Raw genomic sequence first — 25,876 nt, forward strand, 5'->3', positions numbered from 1 at the left:
GTCTGTGGTCCGCTCCCTCCCCCCCCCTTATACCCGCCATCACGTCTTGCGTCGTAGGGGCGGGGCAAATGGCGTGTAGCGTCATCAGCACGCGCCGCACCCGGAAGAGACGTGGCAGCGGAGGGATAATCGGAACGGCCCCAGCTGGGAAGAGCTGAGCCGGCGGTCGGCGGAGCGCGGCGTCTACGCCTCCGACCAGCGCTCCCGCTCATCGGGACCGGTGCCGCGGTGCATCAGTAACACCGAGAGTGGGGTCTGTGGAGAAAGTGGGGGCGGGGCTTGGAGGGGTGGGACCCAGGAGGGGCCTCTGGGGGCGGGGCCGGTGGTTTCGGAGAGCTGCCGGTAGAGGAGCCTATCCAGGGGCGGGATTCAGAAGGAATGAGGGGGGGTCTGCGGAGGCGGGATTTATGCAGGGGGCGTGGTCTGGAGTGAAGAGGGGCGCTGGGCAGAAATTTGGGGCTGGCACCAATATGAGTGTGTCTAGGGGAGTAGAAACGAAGTGGACTATTAAGTGCCTAGTGGTAGCCACCAAAACCTGGCTCCCTACCAACTCAGGCCCCTTCTCCAAGGTGGACCATGGGACTTTGCAAGTGCCCCAAGAGGAAGGTGACCAACCTATTCTGCTTCGAACACCGGGTCAACGTCTGCGAGCACTGCCTGGTAGCCAATCACGCCAAGGTGGGTCCTTTATCAGAGCCGCTGAGCAAGGCACTGGGAAGGCAGGTAATATTAGCTTCTTCCAAATCCATGAATGGCCTGGCGCTAGAATGGAATCTCCACAAGGGTAAGGAATTGGTTTATCTGATTCACTTCTATATCCCCAGCCCTTAAAACAGTCTGGCACACAGTATGTATTCAGTAAATCTTTATTGATTAAACAAACCACAGAAGTCTTAGGTAGCTGGGCTGTGGAGCCCCTGCTCCAGTTGTGACCTCTCTCTCCCACTCCAGTGCATCGTACAATCTTACCTGCAGTGGCTCCAAGATAGCGACTACAGCTCCAATTGCCGCCTGTGCAACACACCCCTGGCTGCCCGAGAGACAACCCGCCTTGTCTGTTATGGTGAGTCCTGGTTACTTTGCAGGGATCAGGGCAGGCCCAGCTTGGTGACTGGTTTCCACACCCTAGTTGGGGAGGCTGGAGCCCCAGTTCCTAGTCTTGCTGAGTTACTTACCTGCTGTGTGAGCTCAGGCAATTCATTTGCCTTTGTAGGCCTTAGTATCTTTCCCTAAAAATTAAAGCTTCTAGTTTCCTCTCTCCCATCTCCAGTGTTGAGTGAGAGCCAGTCAAACTTGTGGGTGTGTTTGTGTCTGAGCAGTAGCTGGCCAGACTAGCCATGAGCTGAAAAGATGAGGCTTTCAGGCATTCAAGATTCATTACTGATTCCAAGATTGAACAGAGAGGAAATGAGTTTCCCACAGTAAAGTCTGCTACAAGAAGTCAGCAGATATGTGTCATGACATTGACCTGACTCTGGTCTAAGAGCCTTACCTCCACTTTTTGAAGGAGCTAGTACAAAAGAGTAAGCTCCATGTATGTGTTTTTCAGTGTGATTCGTGGATATTTGTGCATGGATTTAATGTGTATTGTCTCTTTACATAAGTGTTAGTGTGTTCATTAGTGTTTGTGGGTGAGTGGGTAAATGTGTGTGAACATGACTACAGGTATGTTGTGAGGTTGCAGGAGAATGTGTGGGTGAGGGTGCTCAAGTGTTAGCAAACGAGTGAGTGTAGAGATGTGTATGTGTGAGTTGGTGTGCCTAAGTACAGATACAAGGGTGGCACTTGTGTTTGATTATGTATATATAAGCATGTGCATATTTGTGCCCATGGGTGTGTACAAGCACACATGTGCCTGTGTGTATGTCTAGGAAGCTTTTCTGAAACTATTCTTTTTCTTTTTTTTTTAATCCTCACTTGAGAATGTTTTTTCCATCACTTTTCAGAGAGAGTGGAAGGGGGAGAGAGAGAAAGAGAAACATCAGTGTGAGAGAGACACATTAATTGGTTGTCTCACCCACGCCCCCCCAACCAGGGCTGGGGATCGAGCCTGCAACCAAGGTATGTGCCGTTGGCTAGCATCGAACCCAGGACCCTTCAGCCCATGGGCCAACACTCAACCACTGAGCCAAACTGGCTAGGGCTGAAACTGTTCTTGATTAGCTGTTAGCCCAGGAACTTGTGGCATCTTCTTCCCACCCATCCTCACCCCCTAGTGGGCTGGGGAGCTTTGTAGCATCTGTTTTGGCTTAGTGAGATGGTGGTAGCCAGTAAGGCTGAAGGCTTAGGGAACACTGATGAAATGGACCTAAGGTGAAGATGGGGAGAAGGCTCTGGGCTTACGTGTATGTGTGCCTAGATCCCTGCAATGGGCTGGGGGCTGTTGCTGGGCTAGGAGTCTAAAGTGTCTTCTTCCTCATGCCTCTTCTCTGCTATTTCATGGGCCCTAAGATCTCTTCCACTGGGCCTGCCTCAATGAACGTGCTGCCCAGCTACCCCGAAATACAGCGCCCGCTGGCTACCAGTGTCCCAGCTGCAGTGGCCCCATCTTCCCCCCAAGCAACCTGGTTGGCCCTGTGGCCTCTGTGCTGAGAGAGAAGCTAACCACGGTCAACTGGGCCCGGGCAGGACTGGGCCTTCCTTTGGTGAGAGTCTCTCTGTCTATCCATCTGCCTTGGGTCCCACCTGGGCCAAATAAGTGGGTGGAAACAGCACTGGGCAGGCTGGTGACACAGGTTCCTTCCTCCAGATTGATGAGGTGGTGAGCCCGGAGCCCGAGCCCCTCAACACCTCTGACTTCTCTGACTGGTCCAGCTTTAATGGTGAGTGGTGGTCTCCACCTGCTGTTGGGGCCCTTGCTTCCCTGCTTTGCTGACAGCTGTCTTCCTGCCACAGCCAGTGGTACCCCTGAACAAGAAGACATAGCCAGCGCTTCTACTGCCCCAGCCTTCTACAGCCAAGTCCCCCGGCCCCCTGTACCTCCCAGCCGGCCTGAGCAGCACACAGTGATCCACATGGGCGGTTCTGAGCCCTTGACTCACGGTGAGCCAGGGGATTGTCCAGGTCAGAGGAGTGGGTTGGGGTGGTTCATGTGGAGGGAGCTCAGGGCTCCAGAGACCCACCTGGAGGGACCCTTCCTCACTCTAAGCACAGACATTACCTCCCCACAACTCAGTTATAATGTCAGGCTGAGAAGGGCAAGGATCTCCTGCCCTCTCCTCTCCCCCTGCTGTGGGGCAGTTTCCCTGAGCCTGTGGATGCTGGTGGCTCTGCCTTTGCAGCCTCGGCCCCAAGGAAGGTGTATGACACACGGGAGGATGATCGGGCCCCAGGCCTCCACGGAGATTGCGACGATGACAAGTACCGTCGCCGGCCTGCCCTGGGCTGGCTGGCCCAGCTGCTCAGGTACACAGGGTCATGTGGGGCAGGATGCCAGGAAGGGGGGAGAAAGGAAGTGAGAACCAGAGGCCCCAGGCATGACAATTCCATGACAAAGGGGCTTGATCTGGGTACCCAGGCGTTGGGGCTGTGTAAAGAGGCCTCGGCTTGACAATAAAAGTCTTGGGTCTGCCCTCTCGGGCTGCTCCTTGGCTGTTACATATGAGGTTTGGACTTGGCCTCTTTGAGGCCCCTTCCTGCTTCAACACCATGTGATCTGTGTGACTGTCCCCATGCCTGACACGTTCCAGTTTCCAGAACACAGCCGTTTCCTCAGCTGGTTCAAGCTACACAGTCACCCTTGTAGTGAGCAGGTAGAGGGATGATCAGTCCCATGGCACACTTGAGGAAATGAGGTTCAGAGATGGTGGCACTGGGGCCAGAAGACCAGTGTCATAACCAGGGCTTCTCTCCAGGCCACCGGGGCCACCAGGGATTGGGAGCCTGATCTGACTTTCCCCTCATACCCCCAGGAGCCGGGACGGGTCTCGTAAGCGGCCGCTGACCCTGCTGCAGCGGGCAGGGCTGCTGCTGCTGCTGGGGCTGCTGGGCTTCCTGGCCCTACTTGCCCTCATGTCTCGCCTGGGCCGGGCTGCAACTGACAATGATCCCAACCTGGACCCACTCATGAACCCTCACATCCGTGTGGGTCCCTCCTGAGCCCTTGCTTGTGGCTGGACCAGCCTAGGACCTGGGGGCCTGAGGAGGGGAGGTGGGGAGGTCTGAGGGCCCTTCGCTGCTCCTCTCCCTCAAGCCTGAGACACTAAGATCCCAGGCCCAAAGCCGAGTTCACCAGAGTGGCTGCAGGCTAGGCCTGGGGTCCCTGCAGATCAAGGGTTTGTCTTGACCTGCTTCCCCTAGGTCTCTGACCTCCCACCCCCAACCCATGAAGGAGCTGGCAGGTGGAAATAAATGGCAGACTTTATTAAAATACCCAAAGCCTCCTTTTCCTTCCCCCTTCTCAGCCCAATCCCTAGCCTCAGTGGTTCTCCTCCCGGTACTGGATGGCCAAAAACTCCAGGGACAGGCGGTTGAAGAACATGGCTCCGTTGAGCACTGAGCAGAGGAGAGAGCCCCCATCAGCCTTCCCTACCCCTTCCCTGTCATCTCTCAGGGTTCCAAAGTTCCCCATTCCCCCACTCACTCAGGATGGTCAGGGCAAAGCACCGAAAAAACTTGTCCTCTGTCACCTCAGCGTAGAGTGACCCCATGGCTGCCCAGCAGATGCTGATCACCTGGGAGAACTGTAGGCCCCATCCAGTGGGAGAGTGGCCCCTGACACAACAGTGGGGTTTCCATCAGCCCCAGGGCCTCCCCCAGCCAGTCCTTGAGCCCCTGCCCTGGCGTACCATCAGGACAATTGTGTAGTGGAAGCTCATGCGGTCGTAGTAGTGGGTGATGCAGAAGTTGTACACGTCGCTGATGAAGACACTCAGGTGCATAAAAAAGAGCAACAGTGCAGCCACGGTGAGCACCAGGCCTTCTGGAAAGAAGAGCACCGCGATACGGTCCCGCCACCGCATCCTGGCAGCAGCACAGACTCAGGTCAGCAGAGCTTGAGCAGCTGACCCCTCCGCTTCTAGAATGCAGTCTGGAATAGCAGTGGGATTCTAGAACCAGGACATTTGAGGGGAGATGATTCTAGAACACAGACTGGTTCCATCCAGTACAGGAGTGTTTCATGGGTGGCCAGGGGAGTTCTGAATCGTGGAGGGGTGGTGGGCTAAAGGTACAGATCAGTGGGGTCCCATTGTGCTGAAGGGACAGCGTCCCCCCGTCATCCCACCTGTACATTTTGCACTCTTGCACGTGTCTTCCCACTGAGTCCTCTCAACAGTGCCACTGAGGAGTTAGTGTGGGCACACTACACATGAACTGTGGCTCAGGAAGGGGGGGCAAGTCCCAGGCTGTGCTCCCAGGTCCACAGCAAGTCTTAGGCTGATGAGAGATTAGGGCTCTGATGTGTAGCTGGAGGGCATTCCCCAGGTGAAGGGAGGCCTGGGTTCACAACCTCCAGGTATTTGCTTCAACATCTCATGGAGAGGAACTAGGGAACGGAAGGGACAACATTTCCTACAGCCGTCCTGGGACCTTCCCTATGCCCTCCTTAGGTGTGGCCCTGAGAGCAACTGGCTTTTCAGTCTTCTCCCTAGATGTTCTTCAAGGACCTAATGCTGACCAGCTTCCCCCTCTGCCACTTCCGGCGCCCAGAGCATTTTCACACCCATCATCTGTCATCCCGAGTCCCATGAGAAAGCTGGGACTAGTGGCATATATCCTATCTTACATGAATCTGGGGTACAGAGAGGGATTGTCAACTCAAGCTTTCACAGCTGATGAGCGAGGGAGTCAGTACTGAAGTACTGTCAACAAAATACACCAGGAAAATGGCCAGAAATGGCATGGAGGGGCATGTGAGCTCCCAGCAACTTGGAGGGAGGACTTGATGTTGAACTTGGCCACCCCCATTGCCTTCTGCTTAATTGTCTGCCCTGGAAGTTAGGTCCTAGGTCAGGCCAAGGCCCAAAGCCTTCTGCCTCGAAGCTGTAGGGTTCGAGCCTGACCTCACCATCCATGCTTGCTGCCCAGTGTCATTAATCACAACAGCCCCTGAGACCCCCATCCTAACACATTAAAGGGGTGATATCCCCAATGCCCAGCCATGGTCCCACTATTGAGACAATTGTTTGCACCTTAGTTCTCATTTGAATACAAATAAACATCTATACGTCAGGGATCCAAGCTTAATGCCATTTAAAAATATATATATGTTTTTATGGATTTGAGAGAGAGGAAGGGAGAGAAACATCGATTGGCTGCCTCCTGCACGCCCCCTACTGGGGATTGAGCCAGCAACCCCTCAGTGCATGGCCCAACACTACCAATTGAGCCACACCAGCCAGGGCTGTATGAATATGTTCTTATACAATATTTGCAGGCTACACAAGCATACAGAGGAAAATGTAACAGTCTTCCTCTGCCCTCACCCCCATAGAGGTAGCCCCTTCAACAGTTTGGTGAGTGGGCATCTTTTGGGTCCTTGATGTAACCATACACCTACATGCTCATACACATGCATGACTTAAAAAAACATTTTTAAGACCCTGGCCAAGTAGCTTAGTTGATTAGAGTGTTGTCCTGATGCACCAAGGTTGTAGGTTTGATCCCCAGTCAGGCACATACAAGAACCAACCAGTGATGCATAAATATGTGGAACAACACACCGATACTTCTCAAATCAATAAATAAAAGTATTTTTAAAACATTTAAAAATCATGCATTATCAAAGTAAAATTCTCAAAGTTAAAAACATGATATCTAGATATCAAGTGAACATGTAACTAAGGTGTATTAACTTAGTGAGGGGATTGCCCCTCAGTAAGGCGGTAATACATGAAGAGTTGGATATTTTCTTTAACCCTCCCTCACCTGAGGATATTTTTTCCATTGCTTTCCAGAGAGAGCAGAAGGGCGAGAGAGAGAGAAACCTATGTGAGACACATGCTGGGCAGGGGATCGAGCCTGCAACCAAGGTACATGCCCTTGGCCAGAATCTAACCCTGAACCCTTCAGTCTGAGGGCCAATGTGCTAACCACTGAGCCAAAATGGCGAGGGCCTTCCAATGTATTTTTTTTTTAAGTATGTTTTTATTGATTTCAGAGAGAGGGAGAGAGGGAGAGAAACATCAATGATGAGAGTCATTGATCGGCTGCCTCCTGCACGCCCCCTACTGGGGATCAAGCCTGCAACCTGGGCATGTGCCCTGACTGGGAATCGAACCATGACCTCCTGGATCACAGGTTGATGCTCAACTGCTGAGCCACGCCAGCCAGGCCATATGGTTTTTTGTGTTTGTTTTTTAAATCCTCACTCGAGGATATTTTTTCCATTGCTTTTTAGAGAGAGTGGAAGGGAGGGAAACAGAGAGACAGACAGGCATCGATGTGAGAAAGACATATTGGTTGCCTCCTGCACGGGCCCTGACTAGGGCCGGGGATGGAGCCTGCAACCAAGGTACTTGCCCTTGACTGGAATCGAACCTGGAACCCTTCAGTCCATAAGCTGATGCTCTAACCACTGAGTCAAACCAGCTAGGGATATAGGTATTTTTTAAACAGCCTCTGAACATCCCATGGATTCAGGGATCAGCAAACTTTTTCTGTAAAGGATCAGATAATGGTTTAGGTTTTTCCAGTCATATGGTCTCTGTTTCAACTACTCAGCTCCACTGTTGCTGAGAGAAAGCAAATGGGCATGACTGTGTTTTAAAAAAACTATAGACACAATTTCATATGATTGTATGAAAATTTTAAATTTTTAAAATATATATTGATTTCAGGGAGAGGGAGGGAGAGGGAGGAGGGAGAGAGAGAAACATCAATGATGAGAGAGTCATTGATCGGCTGCCTCCTGGACGCCCCCTACTGGGGATCGAGCCCACAACCCAGGCATGTGCCCTGACCAGGAATCGAACCTCAATCTCCTGCGTCATAGGTCGATGCTCAACTGCTGAGCCACGCCGTTGGGGCTGAAAATAATTTTTAAATGAAGATATAATTGACATATAACATTAGTTTCAGGTGTACATGATTCAATATTTGTATATATTTGGAAATTATCACCACAGTAAGTAGTTAACATCTGTCAACATAGTTACAGTATTTTTCTTGCGATGAGAACTTTTAAGATCTACTCTATGATATATGAATTTTGTATAATTTTCATGTGTCATGAAATGCCATTCTTATTTTTCAACCATTTAAAATATATAAAACCACAACATTTTTAGTTCACAGGCGACATGAAAACAGGTGGTGAGATGTGTTTGAACGGCAGTAACCCTGCCAAAGAATAAACAAGGTTGTTTCCATTTTACCACTGCACTCTGCCTCCCAGCCCATCATAAGTAATGTTTCAAGGACCAGGTTAAGTTCTTTCCTCCATGCAAATTCATGTCTCCATCTAAACGCCAAGCCATTCCCTGTCCTCTTGAGCTCTTGATCTTGATGAAGGGCTGCACCTTTGCCCAAATCAGAAACCTGAGAATTATCCTCAGAACTCCACTCAACTCCTCACTCAGCACATCCTATCAGTCACTTAAGATCTGCCAAGTCTGTCTTATAAAGACGGTATATTTAATTGCACCGGAATCTAAGTCTGCGGGAACCCGTCTTAAAACGCGCCACAGGTGCACGTCGGAGAACCAGGCTTCCGGAGGCTGCGCTAGAGGCTCCGGGCGGCGCAACGTGTGTGCACTTAGTTCTCGCAGCTCCCCTCTGATGTACCCCAATTTTAGGAATTGGGGTGGCAACTGAGCCGCTGCCCAGGTAACTGGGCAGTGGCAGGATGCCAGGCACAAGCTCTCTGGCTCTACAGAGCGCGCGGCCTTGCCTGCGGGGCGCAGGGGAGCGGGGCTGGGAGCCGGCACCTGCCTTCCCTCCGGAACGGCAGCAACGCCATTAATTCCACAGCATCCCTCCGCCTGAGAAGTTGGGGGACCCAAGGGCTCTCTCGGAACCTCTTCGCTCGGGGAGGAAAGGTGCGGGGGAACTCTACTTTCGAAGGACCCAGGGCGGCGGGGGATCGTTTCACCTATGGGACCGCCTCGTTGCAACAACAACTTTATGGTTCCCGGAAGTGCCTCTTTCCAGCCAGCTTCCTAGCCTCACGCCGGTGGGCTGCAGTTGGAGCGATGGCGGCGGCAGCCGCTGGGCCCGGCCCGGGGTCTGGACTTGGGGACTCCCCGGAGGGGCTCGAGGCGGAGGCTCCGGAGCGTCGGAGGAAGGCGCACGGAATGCTGAAGCTTTACTACGGCCTCTCGGAGGGGGAGGCGACGGGACGCGCCGCGGGGTCCGACCCCCTAGACCCGACAGATCTCAACGGGGCGCACTTCGACCCGGAAGTGTATCTGGACAAGGTAAGTGTATGTGGGGAAATCAGGCCCCCGATATATTGCACCCCCAGAACGTGCATCCACGTCTGTAATGGGGGTGAAGGAAGCAGGGGTTCAAAAGAGGAAGACGACCCTCGGCCAGGCAGTTGGGACAAAGCTGAAGTCCAAGGGGGCGTGGGCAGGTTTGGACGTGTCTGATGGTGCGGAATTGAGGTCTGATGTTTTGATAGGCCCGGGGTAGGGGGCGTGGCCCGGTCGCTGACAGGCGCGGGACTGGGCCTTGGCTGAGTCTGAGGATTTAAAAGGCTGACAAATATGGCTCCCCAAACCTAGTAACTCCTAAGCTATGCGACTTATAGACTCCATTTGGGGATTCCTGACAGAGGTGGGAAAGGGCTTTTCCTGTACCAAAAGCCTCCGGCAAGACTTGGGGATATGAATATCCTTTGACCCGAACACTGAACACTCGATTTCTTCCAGCTGCGTAGAGAGTGTCCCCTGGCTCAGCTGATGGACAGTGAGACGGACATGGTGCGGCAGATCCGGGCTCTAGACAGCGACATGCAGACCCTGGTTTATGAGAACTACAACAAGTTCATTTCAGCCACAGGTGATTCCCACTGGGACACACCCCTCACAGTCCCACCTCCCCCAGTGCCTCCCCTGTGTTGATAAAACTAGCCAGGGATTTAGAAGGATGAGACCCAAATTCCACTCCTGCCCTGATATTAATCCACTCTCTGTCAGAGCTTTTGAGGTCAGATGATTATAGAGGTAATAGTTTCCTTTCTCTTTAATTAAGCAAATAAACAGAAAATGTATGACATTAAGAGACACTAAGATGCCTTAGCTGGATAGCTCAATTGGTTAGAGCATCTTCCTCATATGCCAAAGTTGTGGGTTTGATCCCCGGTGAGGGCATATACAAGAATCAATGAATGTATAAAATAGGTGGAACAACAAATCGAGGTTTCTTTCTCTTTCTCTCCTCGCCTCCCTCTGATGCTCCCTCCCTCCCTTCTTCTTTTTCTAAAATCAATTTTAAAAAAACATTTTTAAAAAAGAGTGGCAGCTTGGCTAGTGTGGCTCAGTGGATTGAGCGTCGTCCCATGCACCAAGAGGTCACTGGTTCCATTCCCAGTCAGGGCACATGTGGGCTCGATCCCCAGTAGAGTGCATGCAGGAGTCAGCCGATCAATGATTCTCTCATCATTGATGTTTCTCTCTCCCCCTCTCCCTTTCTTTCTCTTTAAAATCAGTAATTTTTTTTTTTTTTTTAAGAGGAGGCACAAAGATCATGTAAAGGGTATTTTTCCTTCTTTCCCCTTTATTTTCTCTTCAAGACCGTGCTAGACAGTGTTCAGCCATCTTTCACACTATCTTCTGTCTTTTGTTGGTGAAATGCGTTACTCAGACTTTTGTCATAATTTTGGACCCAAGTGCACTTTGTCCTGGAGGAAGATCCCGACAGCCCATGGGAATATTCTGTGAGCCTTTGTGGGGTGCATTCTGATGTCTCACTCTGCTAGTATTGTAATGGTTGATGTAGTAAGACATTGTTCTTTTATATGATTTGAAGAAGGTTCAATGAGTAGGTGACTCTCTGTTTGTTAATACCAGAATCAATCAGCAAGAAATCATAGATTCTGCTGAGAAATTTCTCATAGGAATTTTGCAAACATTACTTTTTTAAATTTGTTAGACTATGTATAATATTTTGACACTTAGCTCTTGCTTAATAGGGATGGTTTGTTATTTTATCTTTTTCCTAAGAAAGAGGGAGAAAATTATAAAGTAAGTGTTAGAGTCAGGGGCTCTAAGTCTATAAAGACTATAAATTCTTATATTCATTCAAGAAATATTCATTGAATCAGTCCCTCTCCATCTCCCTCTCTCTCTCTGTCTCTCTCTCTCTGCCAAGGGCCATTCTGCACATTGGGGATATAGCAACAAACCAGCTGGATGGAGCTCCTGCCTGGAGCCTGCATTCTAGCTGGGGAGAAAGGACAATAAATGAATGCACAAATAAAAGTGCTAGTAAGTGCTCTAAGAAAAAATAGAGTAAGAGGAAAAGAGGAATGTGGGAAGGGTATCCACTTTTTAGCCAGGGTAAGTGTGAGAAGGCCCCTCAGAGGTGGTGTCATTTGAGCAGGGACTTGCTGAGAAAAGTCAGCCCCAGGAGTGGGGGAGGGGGAGGGACAAAGGTTTTAAAGATGGAGCGCATCCTGTGTATTTTGAATGCAGCAGATAGTTTAGAGAGGAGAGTGGTAGGTGACTAGGGTACAGGGTTGGTGGGGGCCAGATTATGTAGGGACTTGTAAGTGGTTGTAAGGATCCTGCTCTTTACTCTTGAGTGAAATGAAATGAGAAAAATGGGTCACCTATTGTCTTAAAAGGACCCCTCTGTCCATGTAGTTGAGAATGGCCTTGAGGGAGGCAAGGGTGGCAGAGACACTCATTAGGAGGCAATTGCAGCAGTTCAGGCAACTTGCTGATGGCATGGACCACTATAACAACAGTGGAAAAATGGGCTGCTGTCCCAAGCCTGTTTACAGAATGTTCCTGTAGTCCAGGAGCCACACACAGCCAGGCGTGGGTGTGCGAAGGCTCATGAGTGACTGCAGTTAATATTGCCAGATTCCTCCCCATAAATATCTGTTTGCACAACCACCAGCAAATAAGAGAATACCTCTGTCCATACACCGTGGCCAACACTGTTGTCAAAATTTTCAATCTTTGACAGTCCAATACACAAAAAGTGGTATCTGTGTAGTTTAATTTCTCTTGTAAGTTTGAGCATCTTTTTGTATTTTAAAGAGCTATTTGATATCCTTGTCTGTGAGCTGCCTGTTCATGTCCTTTGCCTGTTTTTCTATAGAGCTCTTCTTTTTCATAATGATTCATAAGAATTCTTCTCATACTAAGGAAAAGTCACCCTGTATGATATGACTTACAGTTCTTTAAGTTTATGTTTTGATTTAGCTCATGGTTTCGGTCAAACAATTTTATTAATATATTTTTAAAATTTTTATTGATTTCAGAAAGAGGAAGGGAGAGGGAGAGAAAGAGAGAACCATCAATGATGAGAGAGTCATTGATCGGCTGCCTGCTGCACGCCTCCTACTGGGGATAGGCAGGAAACCCAGGCATGTGCTGGGAATCGAACCATGACCTACTGGTTCCTAGGTCAACGCTCAACCACTGAGCCACGCCGACCAGGCTCGTTGACTTTTGTCCCCTTGATCTGGCATAGTCGGATGATAGAAGAGCACTAAAGTCTCCTGCAGTAGAATATGCCTGCTTCACCCTCCTGACTGTCTTTATAAACATTGATGCCAAGTTCAGGGATGGATTAGGGAAATTAGTTGGCAGTATTTGGCTAGAGATTATGGTGGCTTGGAAGGACTATGTTGAAGGTGGACCTTACACAACTTGGGGACAGACTGAATGTGGGGTGACGGAAAGATAGGAATCAAAGATGACTCCAGAAATGGCCAGGAGCCAAGATGGAAAAGATTAGCAGCAGAAAAGGTTTGGGGAAAGTCAAGAATTCCATTTTGGATATGAGCTGCCAGTTTGCCATCCATATCACAGTGTTAAGTAGGTTGTTAGGCAGGGCTCTGGAATGTCCAAGTCACCAGCCATGGGACTGGATGAGACCCCTCAGGGAGAGGGAGAGCAGAAGGCACAGATCTGTCCACTTTGTAGATTCGGAGGGAGTTGATGTTTGCTGGTATTTTCTCTGTGAAGGACACCAGTTGAGAGTTGGTGGCATGTATTGGAGTTTTAAGGACTGAAGAGAAAATGTTATTTTGAAAAATGGGAAAGCAAAAGGTTTAGAAGGATGGGTAGGCACTGTGGAGTGCCACTTTGGGACCTGAAGTCATAAATTTAAAGGGAGGCCAGTGGTGTGATTTTGTGGCCCAGTTTTAGCTGCTTGGGTGCATGGGGTTGGGCTTAACCTGTAGTAGGGTTTCAGTAACAAGTAATGGAGGGAGGGGGCATGAGAAGCAAGGGGACTTGCAAATGTGTGGATGATGCTGGCAGAGGGCCACAGACTCTAAGAGGAATGGGGAGGGAAGTGCGGGCATGAGGGGTGTAATGAATACTGACAAAGTGCTAGTCAATGGGTCTGGACTCCTGAGGAGGCCAAAGGATTGTTAGGGTGGCTAGAAAGGGCGGGTGATAGGAATTACAGAAAAGGGAGGCTTGAAGCCGAGATTTTAGTGGAGCAGTTCTTGCTGAGGACAAGGGGAGGGTGGCACAGATGAGGCAGAGGCAAGAATGGATGGAATTGAGAAAGAGAACAGAGAGTTAAGGATGTCTCCAGGCTCATCTTCAGGGGTGTTATGTCCACAAAGAGGTGACAGTGATCAGGAACTGAGAGGCATGGCAGAGAGGACAGCAGGGACAGCAACAGGAGGGGTATAGTTTGATGGCATCGTCTTCAAAGAAGCTGAGGTCTTGAAGAGAGGAGGAGCAGAACCCCTGTGGAAGAGTCAAGGGGCCAGCTCCAGAGGTCCCTGGGTGTGAAAGGAAGAAGAGCCTCCGTGGGCAGTTTTCTGTTGTACAAAGGAGAAAGGCCCCCTCAGAGAAGACTGATGGTGTTCTGGAAGGCGGGGTGAAAGGGTTTGGGAAGTCTGTGAAGGAGACAAGGTGAAAAAGTATTTATTGTCTCCCAGGTGCCACTCAGTGCACTGGGCACAGAGGATGCCCTTGGGAATGAGCAGAAAGGTCTCTGCCAAGTGCCCTGTGCCCTCCTTTGGGTCTGGGCATCTTCTTAGGGCAGGGACTGTGGTTCCATGAGCTGCCTTCCCACTGCACCAGGGCTAGGGGCACACAAGGGGTGCTCAGAAAACACCTGCTGCACTGACATAACTCCCCCACCCCCATTTACTGTGACCAGCACCACTGCAGCCGGCATCACGCCTAAGCATCAATGCAGCCCTGAGGCAGTGGGTCAGGACGTTGGGAAGGGGGCACGTGTGAGCACCTGTACCTGTTCTCAGGCTGAGTGCTGCTCCTGTCACGTGCCCCCTCCATCTCCTCTTCCCTCTCCTGTCCCTTCACTCTCCCAGACACCATTCGCAAGATGAAGAACGATTTCCGGAAGATGGAGGATGAGATGGACCGGCTGGCCACCAACATGGCTGTGATCACGGACTTCAGTGCGCGCATCAGCTCCACCCTGCAGGACCGCCACGAGCGCATCACCAAGCTGGCAGGTGGGCCTGCCCCAGAAAAGGTGCTCAAGTTGGCCACCCTCAGGGCTTTGGGGCTAACACCACCGCCCTCACCCCCCAGGGGTCCATGCTCTGCTGCGGAAGCTGCAGTTCCTCTTCGAGCTGCCCTCGCGTCTCACCAAGTGTGTGGAGCTGGGCGCCTATGGGCAGGCGGTGCGCTACCAGGGCCGCGCACGGGCCGTGCTTCAGCAGTACCAGCACCTCCCCTCATTCCGTGCCATCCAGGATGACTGCCAGGTCATCACAGCTCGCCTGGCCCAGCAGCTACGGCAGCGCTTCAGGTGTGGCCTCTGGGCCCTCATCCTACCCCTGTGCTTTCCAGTCTCCCCCAGCCTCACCCCAAATTCTGTCTTCCTGCTCTTCTCTGCCATCTTCCTCCCGGCAGGGAGGGCAGCTCTGGCGCTCCTGAGCAGGCGGAGTGCGTGGAGCTGCTGCTGGCCTTGGGTGAGCCTGCGGAGGAGCTGTGTGAGGAGTTCCTGGCACATGCCCGAGGGCGGCTGGAGGAAGAGCTGAGAAGCCTGGAGGCAGAGCTGGGGCCCTCTCCTCCAGCCCCTGATGTGTTAGAATTCACCGACCATGGAGGCAGTGGTTTTGTGGGTGGCCTCTGCCAGGTGGCCACAGCCTACCAGGAGCTGTTTGCAGCCCAGGGCCCGGCAGGCGCCGAGAAGCTGGCAGCCTTTGCCGGGGAGCTGGGCGGCCGCTACTTTGCACTGGTGGAGAGGCGGCTGGCACAGGAGCAGGGTGGCAGTGACAACTCACTGCTGGTGCGGGCACTGGACCGCTTCCACCGGCGCCTGCGGGCCCCTGGGCCCCTGCTTGCTGCTGCTGGGCTGGCCGAGGCTGCCACGGAGATCGTGGAGCGAGTGGCCCGGGAGCGCTTGGGCCACCACTTGCAGGGCCTGCGGGCAGCCTTCCTGGGCTGCCTGACCGATGTGCGGCAGGCACTGGCTGCACCTCGCCTGGCTGGGAAGGAAGGCCCTGGCCTGGCCGAGTTGCTGGCCAATGTGGCCAGCTCCATCCTGAGCCACATCAAGGCCTCGCTGGCTGCTGTACACCTCTTCACCGCCAAGGAAGTCTCTTTCTCCAACAAGCCCTACTTCCGGGTATGGCCTGCCTCTGGGCTTTTTTTTCTTTTTCTGGGTATTCTTTTATTTATTCTGCAGATTGGTAGCTACCAGGGCACACAGTCCTTGCCCCAAGGCACTCTGGATGTGGTTTCAGGCTGTCATGAGAAAGACTGGCACAGCCTGGAGGGTGGGGAGGGCATCTACAAGAGGTTCCCCAGTGCTGGTCCCTTCCCTGAGCAGAGTAGCTGCTCTGGGGTACTGGAATGCTGGATAAAGCTGCCCCTTGGTGAAGCACCAGGGCAATTAGGGTCCCGGCAGAGGGTCACTAGCAGCCCCTGCCTGGAAGAGGGGACCTGCTGTATATCAGTGCCCTTCCTCCTCACAGGGCGAGTTCTGCAGCCAGGGCGTTCGTGAGGGCCTCATCGTGGGTTTCATCCGGTCCATGTGCCAGACTGCTCAGAGCTTCTGTGACAGCCCTGGGGAGAAAGGGGGTGCCACACCACCTGCCCTCCTCCTGCTCCTCTCCCGCCTCTGCCTGGACTATGAGACGGCCACCATCTCCTACATTCTCACCCTCACTGATGAACAGTTTCTGGTGCAGGTGAACTGCCAGCTCATAGCAGGATAGGGGATGGATGGTGGTGTTGGGAATGCAGGAGGCTAGGTAGTGCCCTCATAGTCAGACCCAGGCCAGGTGCCTGTGCCCAACCCAGCCTCCCCCTTGACAAGCCTGTGCCCAGCTCTTGGTTGGCAGTGGCCCCTGAGCTTCCCCCAGTACCCACTGCTTTTCTGTCCTCTGCATCCCTGGCTCAGGACCAGTCTCCAGTGACACCCGTGAGCACGCTGTGTGCAGAGGCCAGGGAGACAGCACGACGGCTGCTAACCCACTATGTGAAGGTGCAGGGCCTGGTCATATCGCAGATGCTGCGTAAGAGCGTGGAGACACGGGACTGGCTCAGTACCCTGGAGCCCCGGAACGTGCGTGCTGTCATGAAGCGGGTGGTAGAAGACACAACGGCTATTGATGTGCAGGTGCTGGCTCCGGGAACCCTGGTGCAGACTGGGGGTACTGGGGAAACAACCCTCTGAGGATCAAGACTGCAGGGGCCAGGCAGTGCCTCCATCCATGGCCTCATTCCTCCTCAGCCCCAGATTGTGGCATTATCACCCCCATTTCGTCTGTGAGGAAGGAGAGGTCCCGAGTCACCCAGAAATTAAGGGCCTCAGTATCAACTCTTTATGTCCCACCTTTGCCCTACTGCACTAAATAGTGACTTGGTGCCAATTTCATACCAAGCCTGGACTGCCTGTGATTCTTGTAACAAACATGACTTTTAGCAAATGAGTGTGTAACTTAGGGTATCCTTGGCCCCTGCCCAGCGCACCTGGTGAGCTGGAGGTCCCCTGTGCTCCGGCCTCCTTGTAGTGTCTCCTTCTACCACCAGGTGGGGCTCCTGTACGAAGAGGGTGTTCGCAAGGCCCAGAGCAGTGACTCCAGCAAGAGGACCTTCTCCGTGTACAGCAGCTCTCGGCAGCAGGGCCGCTATGCACCCAGCTATACACCCAGGTCTGCGGGTCAGGGTAGCCCCTGGGGGAATGGAGGAAGGATAACAGGTGCAGGGTGGGTTCTGAATGCTTGTTCCCCCTCCCCCCATCCAGTGCCCCAATGGATACCAACCTTTTGAGCAACATCCAGAAGCTGTTCTCTGAACGTATTGATGTGTTCAGTCCTGTTGAGTTCAACAAGGTTTGAAGTCCCCAGTGACCCCACCTTCCAGGGGCACTGGGGAAGGTTGGCTGAAGCAGCTCCACACTGGCTCTGGGAGCCCTAGAACTCTGTTCCCCCAGTCTATCTCTGAGGGGTGTTTCTGGGAGTGAATGGTCATCCAGAGCCCCACCATCAGCATCCCATGGCCCTCTGCCCTGACTTTGTTGTGCTCCTAGCCTGGGTGTGGATGCTGATCTTGTATGCCTCTTTGGCCCTTGAACTAGTCCCCACATTAGTCCTGGGTCCTCCCCAAAGATTTCTATTCACATCATGGTCTCTGCCCCAGCCCATCCCATGATCAAGGACCTGGTGTTCTTCTCCCTCTAACTCAGTAAGGCCCCACCCCCACCCCTCCCACCCCCGTCAGTGCTGACCCCATCTCTGCCTATGATTGCTGGGGGTTCCCTGTCTGTTGCCCTCCAATCATGGGGCTAATCTTGTATCCCTCCCTCCCTCATTCCCTGGGGCTTTCCAGCCATCACAGCTACTGGCATGTTACTGTCTCCCTGGCCCCTGCCCAGAATGTGGGTGCACTTCCCCAACACCTGCTGTCGTGGAGCTGCATCCTTGTGTCTCTTCCTACAGGTGTCGGTGCTGACCGGCATCATCAAGATCAGCCTGAAGACGCTGCTGGAGTGTGTGCGGCTGCGCACCTTTGGGCGCTTTGGGCTGCAGCAGGTGCAGGTGGATTGCCACTTCCTGCAGCTCTACCTGTGGCGCTTCGTGGCCGACGAAGAGCTTGTGCACCTCCTGCTGGACGAAGTGGTGGCCTCAGCTGCCCTGCGATGCCCGGATCCAGTGCCCATGGAACCCAGTGTCGTTGAGGTCATCTGCGAGCGAGGCTAGGCCCAGCCATTGTCATGTACGGGCATGCCAGCCTCCCCAACCCTCTCATCCCCTGGCCTCCTGCCCGCGAGGCTCTTCCACTTTGGCCTCTAGTCCGGCCTAATAAATATGTGCTGTCTCCTCCCTCTCGCTTGTAGGGGCGGGACTCGAGGGGGTGGGGTTGTGAGGCTGAGGCTTAAGACTCGGCCTCCGAGGTGCTCGCGTCAGGCACGCCCCCAGAGCCGATTGGCTGATCTGCTGGGCCCATGGACCGGGGGCGGATCCATTTAAAGACCTAGGGACCAGCGCTTTCGGTGTCTAGCTCACCCAGACAGGTGCGGGCGCTGCGGGCCTGCATTCCTTTCGTCACCAAGCGCATCTCCTGGGGGATGGGGTGGGGTGTGTTTCCTTGACGGATTTTTGTGAGCCCCACCTCCCGGCGGAGCGGAGACCATGGCCCCTCAGGGCTCCCGGGCCCCGCTGGAATTCGGAGGACCCCTGGGTAATGGGGCAGAAAAGGGGGAACCTGGGGCCAGAAGCTCCTCTAGGAAAAACTGGAGGGGCTGAGCTACGACCAGGGATACGGCAAGATCTGAAGGCTCTGAGGGATGTCCGGAGGCAGAGAGATCTGGGGGTTTGAGAGTGCGGAGAAGGAGCTGAGGAGGATCCAGTTCTGGGGGCTACAGAGCGGGGGATTTGTGGAGTGGAGGACTGGACAGAGTCCGGGGAGCAGGAGGAGGGTCTTTGAGGGAGCCTGGAAGCGGGGACCAAAATGGAAGTTAGGGAAAGGAGCTGAAGGCTGAGGACAGGATATGGAACAGGACGATGGGAATGTTGAGGGGGCCCTGGAGACGACCGGGCGCCTGTGGGGGTCGGGGGAGAGTTGGGGCGCGGACGCCCGACACGATCGCTCCCTTCGCCAGGCGCTGCGGCGCTGATGCTGCTGCTCCCTGCCACCATGTTCCACCTGCTCTTGGTGGCTCGCTCCGGGCCGGCGCGCCTCCTGGGCCTCCCCCCGTACCTGCCGGGACTCGAGGCGCTCTGGAGCCCCGGGGCGCTGCTGCTGTGGCTCACCTGGCTCGGCCTGCAGGCGGCCTTCTACCTACTGCCGGCGCGCAAGGTGTGGACTCGGCTCTCGGACGCGCGGGGGAGGAGAGAGGAGGGTAGGGCTCGGTGAGAAGAAAGGCACCCTCAGCCCTCATCAGAGCCCCCTTTGTGCCTGCAGATGGCTGAGGGCCAGGAATTGAAGGACAAGAGTCGCCTGCGCTACCCCATTAACGGTGCCTGGGACTGGGCCCTTTCGCGGGAGTTGCACGGGTGGGGTGGAGCCTCAGGTCTAGCGGGGTCTGTGACCACCTGGCGCGCGCGTGCGTGTGCGTGTGTGGGGGTGGGGGTGGAGGTGAAAGGGCACAGTCCCCAGGACTCACCCTATGCTGGGGGTTCAGGCTTCCAGGCCCTGGTGCTGACAGCCCTGTTGGTGGGCCTGGGAGTGTCAGTTGGGCTGCCCCTGGGAATGCTCACGGAAATGCTCCTGCCCTTGGCGTTTGTGGCCACCCTCACCGCCTTCATCTTCAGCCTCCTTCTGTACCTGAAGGCTCTACTGGCCCCTGCCTCCGCCCTGGCACCTGGGGGGAACTCAGGTGAGAGGGGTTCCAGTAGGGTAGGGTTGGCGGTGGATGGGGTGCTGGCTTGCACCGCCATCGTCCTTCCTTCTCCAGGCAATCCTGTTTACGACTTTTTCCTGGGACGGGAGCTCAATCCGCGCATCTGTTCCTTTGACTGCAAATATTTCTGCGAACTTCGGCCTGGCCTCATCGGCTGGGTATGCCGGGCTTGGCTAAGTGGGGCTTGGGCCAGCAGGAGGGGTGGGATGGGTGAGCAGTTCTTGGGCAGGGCAGGCCTAGTATTGCACAGACATAAATCATTCATTCCATAAATACTTGTTGAATCTAATGTGTCCTAGGCACTGCTCTAGGTATTGGGATACAAGAGTTAAAAATTACAGAAAAGAAAAAGAAATCTGTCCTCATGGAGCCTACATTCTAGTGCGAAAGACAGACAAAAAATATATATAGTATGTCAGGACGCTGAGTGCTGTGGAGAAAAGCAAGGCAGGGAAGGAGGAGAGGTGCAATTTTTTTTAAATCCTCCCTCGAGGATATGTTTCTATTGATTTTTAGAGAGAGAAGAAGGGAGAGAAACATTGATGTGAGAAACATTGATTGGTTGCCTCCCATTTGCTCCCCAAAGGGGGGATCAAACCCACAACCTTTCCGTACACTAAATGACGTTTCAACCAACTGAGCACCCAGCCATGGCGAGGTGCAATTTTAAATACAGCAGTCAAATGCATATCTATTTCAGGAGAAGAGAGGGATACTATGTTACTTGCTAGTCAAAGCAGTGCAGATCTTAGAACTGACCACTGGGTTTAGCAACCTGTCCATCGCTAGTGTCCTTGACTGATATGCCAACTGTGTTTCTTGGTTATAATCAGTCCTGGACTGTGGTCAGCATTTCCCAAAGGTCCCTTGTGCCACTCCAGAAACCCTCATCTGGAGGCAGGAGGAATGCCGAGTGCCCCAGATCTGGATCCGAGCCTCCAAGGCTATGTCCTAATGTGTGAAATGGGGTAAAGTAAGAGCTTCCTCCTAAGATTATTGTGAGGATTAGAAGTGGTAACCTAATGACAGCGCCTAGCCTACTGCTACCAGATGGGAGTGCTAAGTACAGGCTGGCTGCCAGCCACCGTTATTGAGACACACTGCTTAATTCTTTACACTCATCATGTGTGTCGATGAGTCCTCAGGCAGCTCCATGAGGCAGGTCCGTAATTATCTCCATTTCCCACATGGGGCTGGGGAAGGTGGGCTTTAGAGAGGGTAAGCAACTTGCCCCAGTGGGGAAGCTAATTCAGAACCAAGTCTGTTTTAACTCTCAAGCCTGAAACATCTGTTTACTCCCTATGCTGCCCTCCCAAAGGGAACACTATAGGACAAGGCAAGAGAAAACAGGCTGGGGACGCCTCTGAGGTGGTCCATTGCAGGCGCTCTGCCCCTGGGTACAGAGGCTGAATCCATGTGACAAAGAGCTGGAGAGTTAGTGACTGACAGTTGAGAGAGACAGGGAGAGGCTGGCCACTGCCCTCCCAGGTGGAGATGGGCTAGGGACAGACTGCCCTGTCTCTCCCCAACCCCCAGGTCCTCATCAACCTGGCCTTGCTGGTGCAGGAAGCAGAATTTCGGGAGAGTCCCTCCCTGGCCATGTGGCTGGTCAATGGCTTCCAGTTACTCTATGTGGGTGATGCCCTCTGGCACGAGGTGAGGTTGGACTGGGCAGGGGAGGCAGGGGAAGTTGCCCGAGGACCTTGTAGGGACTAAACCAGCATGTCTGGGTCCTCTCCATGCAGGAAGCTGTCCTCACCACCATGGATATCACACACGACGGGTTTGGCTTCATGCTGGCCTTTGGGGACCTAGCCTGGGTACCCTTCACCTACAGCCTGCAGGCCCAGTTCCTGCTGCACCACCCACAGCCCTTGGCGTTACCCACAGCCTCGGCCATTTGCCTCCTCAATGGTCAGTCAGGAGGGCAGCAGGCTTGGTGCATCCTCCCTCCCCTTTCATTCGTTTACCTGGCACCCACTAGGTAGCTGCTAAGCCTCAGGCCCTCTCTAAAGCTGGGGCCTGGCTCCTGGGGTCCAGGCGGACTGGGTTTGGGCTATGTGGGGATGATCAGGGTCAGGCAGAAGATGTGGCCCTCAGCCCTGACTGCCTGCCCATGCTTTATCCCAGCTGTTGGTTACTACATCTTCCGTGGAGCCAATTCCCAGAAAAACACCTTCCGAAAGAATCCTTCTGATCCCAGAGTGGCCGGTGAGCTGGGTTTCCAGGGTGCCATGAGTGAGGTGGGGTAGCTGGGGGTCACCCATCCCACTACCTGTCTTTCCCCAGGCCTTGAGACCATCTCTACAGCCACAGGGAGGCAGCTGCTAGTGTCTGGGTGGTGGGGTATGGTCCGCCACCCCAACTACCTTGGAGACCTCATTATGGCTCTGGCCTGGTCCTTGCCCTGTGGTGAGTGGCTTGGATTGGTACAGGGTGGGGCTGCATGTGTGTGAGGGGCAGAGATGGGATGGTAACCACAGGATACCCAGTCTGGGTGTAGAATGGAGAACAGCAGTGCACCTCAGTGGAGGGAACAGTAAGGGAGCTGGAGATGGACTCACGGTGTGACTGGGGCAGACCTCTGTGCCAGCCTAGCACTGTTGGCACCTTGCTGCAGACCCTGGATCTTTCGCCACTGAGCCCCCATGAGCAATTAGGTGTGGAAACCTTTGTGAACTGGGGGTCTGGCTGTGTGGTCACAGAGCCCCCTTCCCCACAGGGGTGTCCCACCTGCTGCCCTACTTCTACCTCCTCTACTTCACTGCGCTGCTGGTGCACCGTGAGGCCCGGGACGAGCAGCAGTGCCTGCAGAAGTATGGCTTGGCCTGGCATGAATACTGCCGGCGTGTGCCCTACCGAATTGTGCCCTACATCTACTGAAGTGGCTCCACCGATCCTAGGTCCTGGCCAGTGCCCATCCATCTGCCAGCACACCCACCAGCAGGAGCTGGGGCACACTTAAAACTCAAAAGCCTGCACTCAGTCCTGCCCTGAGCTCCAAAAGGCAGGGATGAACAGCTTCAGAGAGGTGGTCTGGAGCAAGGAGAAAATGAAGCCAGTACCCAAAAAAGGGAGAGGAGGGGTTGCTCCTACTTCTTGGATAAACATCTGGAACCCTTGGTGCCGCTTCTCTTCCTTTCTGGGTCAGGGGAATTTAAAAATTGGCTGGGTCATCCCTCATCAGGGAGAAGCTGAGAGATTTATGGGCCCAAGAGTCTGGGGTGGGTGGGAACAACAGCTCTCTCAGAAATGGGCACTGACAACAGGTCAGACCATGTACAGCTTTATTGATGACACTGAGACCACAGTTCAGCCAGGGAGTTCCTCAATGAGAGTCCTCGGGGCAGGTGGTAGGGGACCTCCCCAAAGCCGCTCCAGCTCCCCAGTGAGGGCTGCCACCTCCTCGGCTGCTAAAGTGTGAGCTCGGTGGGCCCTGGCACAGTCCAGAGCCAGGCCTGGGAGGGCCACCTCATTTTCGTTGGTCCAAGCCAGCAGAAACTGGCACTTCTTCCGGGCCCGGTAGAGACGACCTCGCTCTTCAGTAGCCTCTGCCCGTTTCCGGGCCCGGCCCAGGGTCTGCACTAAGTGCCCCAGTGCTGCCAGCGTGTAGCCCTTCTGGTTGGCAGGGCCCTCGCCCAGCAGGATGCGGGCGGCCTCGCGCATGGCACCCCGTGTGCCCAGGGGCCCGGGTGGATGCTCGCCGGCTTCAAGCACGTGAGCTGCGGCCTGCAAGGCTTCTTCGGCAGAGGCAAAGACTTGCTGGGCACCCAGGGCTCCCGAAACGCCGAGCAGTGTGGCACAGAAGTCGGAGAGCAGCGCGTCGTCGCCGCCGTGATACAGGACAAGGGTGTGTGCATAAGCGAACAGCACGTTGGGCAGCTGGAAGCGTACGAGCGGCGAGGCCCGGCCGCGGCTCAGGCTGGCCAGCGTGGGGATCCGGGTGGGCATGGCGGGCGTGCAGGCCCCGGGGGAGTCTCCGAGAACCGGCTCCTCGGCGGCCGGGGACTCGGCAGCAGCGGCATCCTTCACAGGTTCCGGCGGCGCCTTCGCAGGGGCGGGCTTCAGCTCCGCGGCCTCACCGCGCGGGGTATCATCCAGCTCCTCCAGAAGTCGCGGCCGTGGCCCGGTCCCGTCACCCCACCACCATGGTCGCCACGGGGGCAGCAGCCGCCCGGCCTCGCCGCGGTTCAGCAGCCGCTCGAAGGCCGCCTTCTCGGCGGGGGAGAGCCGCTCCCAGAGTCCTAAGAGGCCGCCGGGCGCCGGGCCAGGTCTGAGGCCTGCGTCCTCCGGCTCGTCCTCGGTCTCGCGTTGCTGCCGCAGCCGGCGGAGGGCGCTGGCTAGGCGGCTGGGAGAGGCGCTGCGGCCGCGGAGCTCTCCCAGCACCTGGTCACGGTAGAAGCCTTCGGCACAGGCGCCATGCGCCCGGTAGCAGCGCAGCGAGCAGTAGGGCACATTACAGCGGGGGCAGGTATAGCGCGCTGGCTGGGCCTCCGCGGCCGGGCAGAAAGCGCAGGGCCCGGCCGGCTCCATGGCAACTGGCGCGGCGCGCCCCGGAACTGCAGCTCGGCAACCTTCGGCGCTTCTCGGCTACTTCCGCTTCTTTACGGGGCCTACGGAGCGTCCAAAGCTCCCCGAAGACTCTCGGCAACTTCCGCCCACACTCGGAATCCAAACCCCGCCCTTCTCAAGTGGCGGTTGGGCGGGCGCGGGAGCCGGTAGGGAGCGTGAGAACCCCGCCCCGCGCGCTGAGGTAGGAAGGCCGCCTTCGCCGGCGCCGGCTCGCTACCTGGTGGGTTGCCTTAACATTGCAAAGCGCAGAGGCGGAAATCGATCTTTGCCAAGCACCTACTCCGGGTCATTAATTGTGCCAGGCCCATGAGAGATGAGATGCGTCCCTGCGCTTTAGGGGCAGCCATTATACTAGGGGACACAAAGGGGAGTGGAAAAGCCAAGGTGGGGTACCTAGCCTAGACTGGGTGTGCTGGGGCATTTTCCCTCTTCAAAGCAAAGCAACATTTAACCATATCTGAGCTCCTGTTTGCTTTCCTCCTCCAAACCTATCGTTCATGCAACTTTAAAGCGCGGATTCCACACTAGGTGCCAGAAACACATTGAGCAGAGGTGGGGTCCTATCATAATGGAGCTTAGTTTGTGGTAGAGTGGGGGCGATGACCCACAGCGTTGTGAGTTTGACCCATGGCACCCTGAAGGTAAGTTCTGGTTCTTTGGTCCCTCACCTCACATACAATCTCACAGTCTGTTCTGCCTTCAAAATACCTTGTACTTCAGTATGAATCATATATTTCCCTACCAAGATCTAGATAGATTTGATGGCCTTCAAGTCTGTTTAAAGTGGGTTGATTAGTGAAGCAGTGACAGTCAAGTCTTTTTACATCCCACCACCACTCCTGGTCTAAGTCCCTTGCCTCTCAATTGGATGACACCACTGTACTTGGTTTCCTAACTTTCTTGCCAGCCCTCCAGAAAAAATCAGCCAGAGAAAATATTAGGTCACAAATCAGATCACATCAGGCCCTTGCTTAACACGCTTCCCTGCCCTAGGTGACTCCTCTGCACTTGGACGCAAACTCCTCTCCATGTCTGACTGCGCAGTTCCTTCTGCTGGAACTCTCACCATCTCACCACCTGACTAGTTCCTTCTGTTTCAGGTTTCACACATGCCATCTTCTGAGACCTTTCCTAGGACAGTATATCCGTCTACCCAGTTCCCCTTTGTTACAGCACTCTACTTGCTTTGAGGCTATTAACACTTTTAGTTTCCTCACTTTCTCTATGTGAATCTAAATTCTTAGAAGGGAGAGTGCCAGGTGTTTCTAACTAGAGACAAAAACAGCCAATGTATTTGTACTATGTGGCAAGTGCTGATCTAAGCACTTTACATCCTTTATTTAATCTTCATAGCAAATGTCAAGAGATAATGGCAGAAATTGTTTTTGTTCCACATATTTATACA

The 25,876-nt window shown here is 54.2% G+C and overlaps 5 protein-coding genes across 6 annotated transcripts; 3 read left to right on the top strand and 2 right to left on the bottom strand.

The window, feature by feature from the left end:
* Positions 1-122: 122 nt before the first annotated feature.
* Positions 123-4,371, top strand: ZFPL1 (zinc finger protein like 1). Of its 2 annotated transcripts, XM_016208319.2 has the most exons (8): positions 123-253; positions 570-678; positions 952-1,063; positions 2,452-2,645; positions 2,750-2,822; positions 2,896-3,042; positions 3,282-3,405; positions 3,912-4,371. In XM_016208319.2, the coding sequence occupies exons 2-8, from the start codon at positions 577-579 to the stop codon at positions 4,096-4,098; spliced, it is 939 nt and encodes a 312-aa protein (XP_016063805.1). In that variant the 5' UTR covers positions 123-253; positions 570-576; the 3' UTR covers positions 4,099-4,371. The 2 variants fall into 2 exon arrangements, with proteins under 2 accessions (XP_016063805.1, XP_087678539.1); XM_087822413.1 differs by lacking the exon at positions 123-253 and having other exon boundaries at positions 453-678.
* A 46-nt stretch (positions 4,372-4,417) lies between these two features.
* CATSPERH (catsper channel auxiliary subunit eta) lies at positions 4,418-4,961 on the bottom strand. Its single transcript, XM_016208322.2, has 3 exons — positions 4,788-4,961; positions 4,583-4,682; positions 4,418-4,494 (listed from the first exon to the last, which is right to left on the bottom strand). The coding sequence occupies exons 1-3, from the start codon at positions 4,959-4,961 to the stop codon at positions 4,418-4,420; spliced, it is 351 nt and encodes a 116-aa protein (XP_016063808.2).
* A 4,144-nt stretch (positions 4,962-9,105) lies between these two features.
* VPS51 (VPS51 subunit of GARP complex) lies at positions 9,106-18,379 on the top strand. Its single transcript, XM_016208424.2, has 10 exons — positions 9,106-9,356; positions 9,813-9,942; positions 14,411-14,557; positions 14,637-14,856; positions 14,961-15,678; positions 16,028-16,243; positions 16,456-16,674; positions 17,088-17,209; positions 17,302-17,389; positions 17,996-18,379. Exons 1-10 carry the CDS (start codon positions 9,132-9,134, stop codon positions 18,254-18,256), a joined length of 2,346 nt encoding a protein of 781 aa, XP_016063910.2. The 5' UTR covers positions 9,106-9,131; the 3' UTR covers positions 18,257-18,379.
* TM7SF2 (transmembrane 7 superfamily member 2) lies at positions 18,223-22,951 on the top strand. The gene is made up of 10 exons (XM_087821977.1): positions 18,223-18,272; positions 19,159-19,355; positions 19,461-19,515; positions 19,681-19,875; positions 19,954-20,057; positions 21,436-21,555; positions 21,645-21,813; positions 22,030-22,110; positions 22,189-22,311; positions 22,622-22,951. Exons 2-10 carry the CDS (start codon positions 19,173-19,175, stop codon positions 22,780-22,782), a joined length of 1,191 nt encoding a protein of 396 aa, XP_087678103.1. The 5' UTR covers positions 18,223-18,272; positions 19,159-19,172; the 3' UTR covers positions 22,783-22,951.
* Positions 22,952-23,169: 218 nt separating this feature from the next.
* ZNHIT2 (zinc finger HIT-type containing 2) lies at positions 23,170-24,432 on the bottom strand. The gene has a single exon (XM_016208427.2). It carries the CDS (start codon positions 24,430-24,432, stop codon positions 23,212-23,214), a length of 1,221 nt encoding a protein of 406 aa, XP_016063913.2. The 3' UTR covers positions 23,170-23,211.
* Between the last annotated feature and the right edge of the window lie 1,444 nt (positions 24,433-25,876).

Source organism: Miniopterus natalensis, chromosome 11, assembly GCF_054644295.1.
Source record: "Miniopterus natalensis isolate mMinNat1 chromosome 11, mMinNat1.hap1, whole genome shotgun sequence".
Lineage (NCBI taxonomy): Eukaryota > Metazoa > Chordata > Mammalia > Chiroptera > Miniopteridae > Miniopterus > Miniopterus natalensis.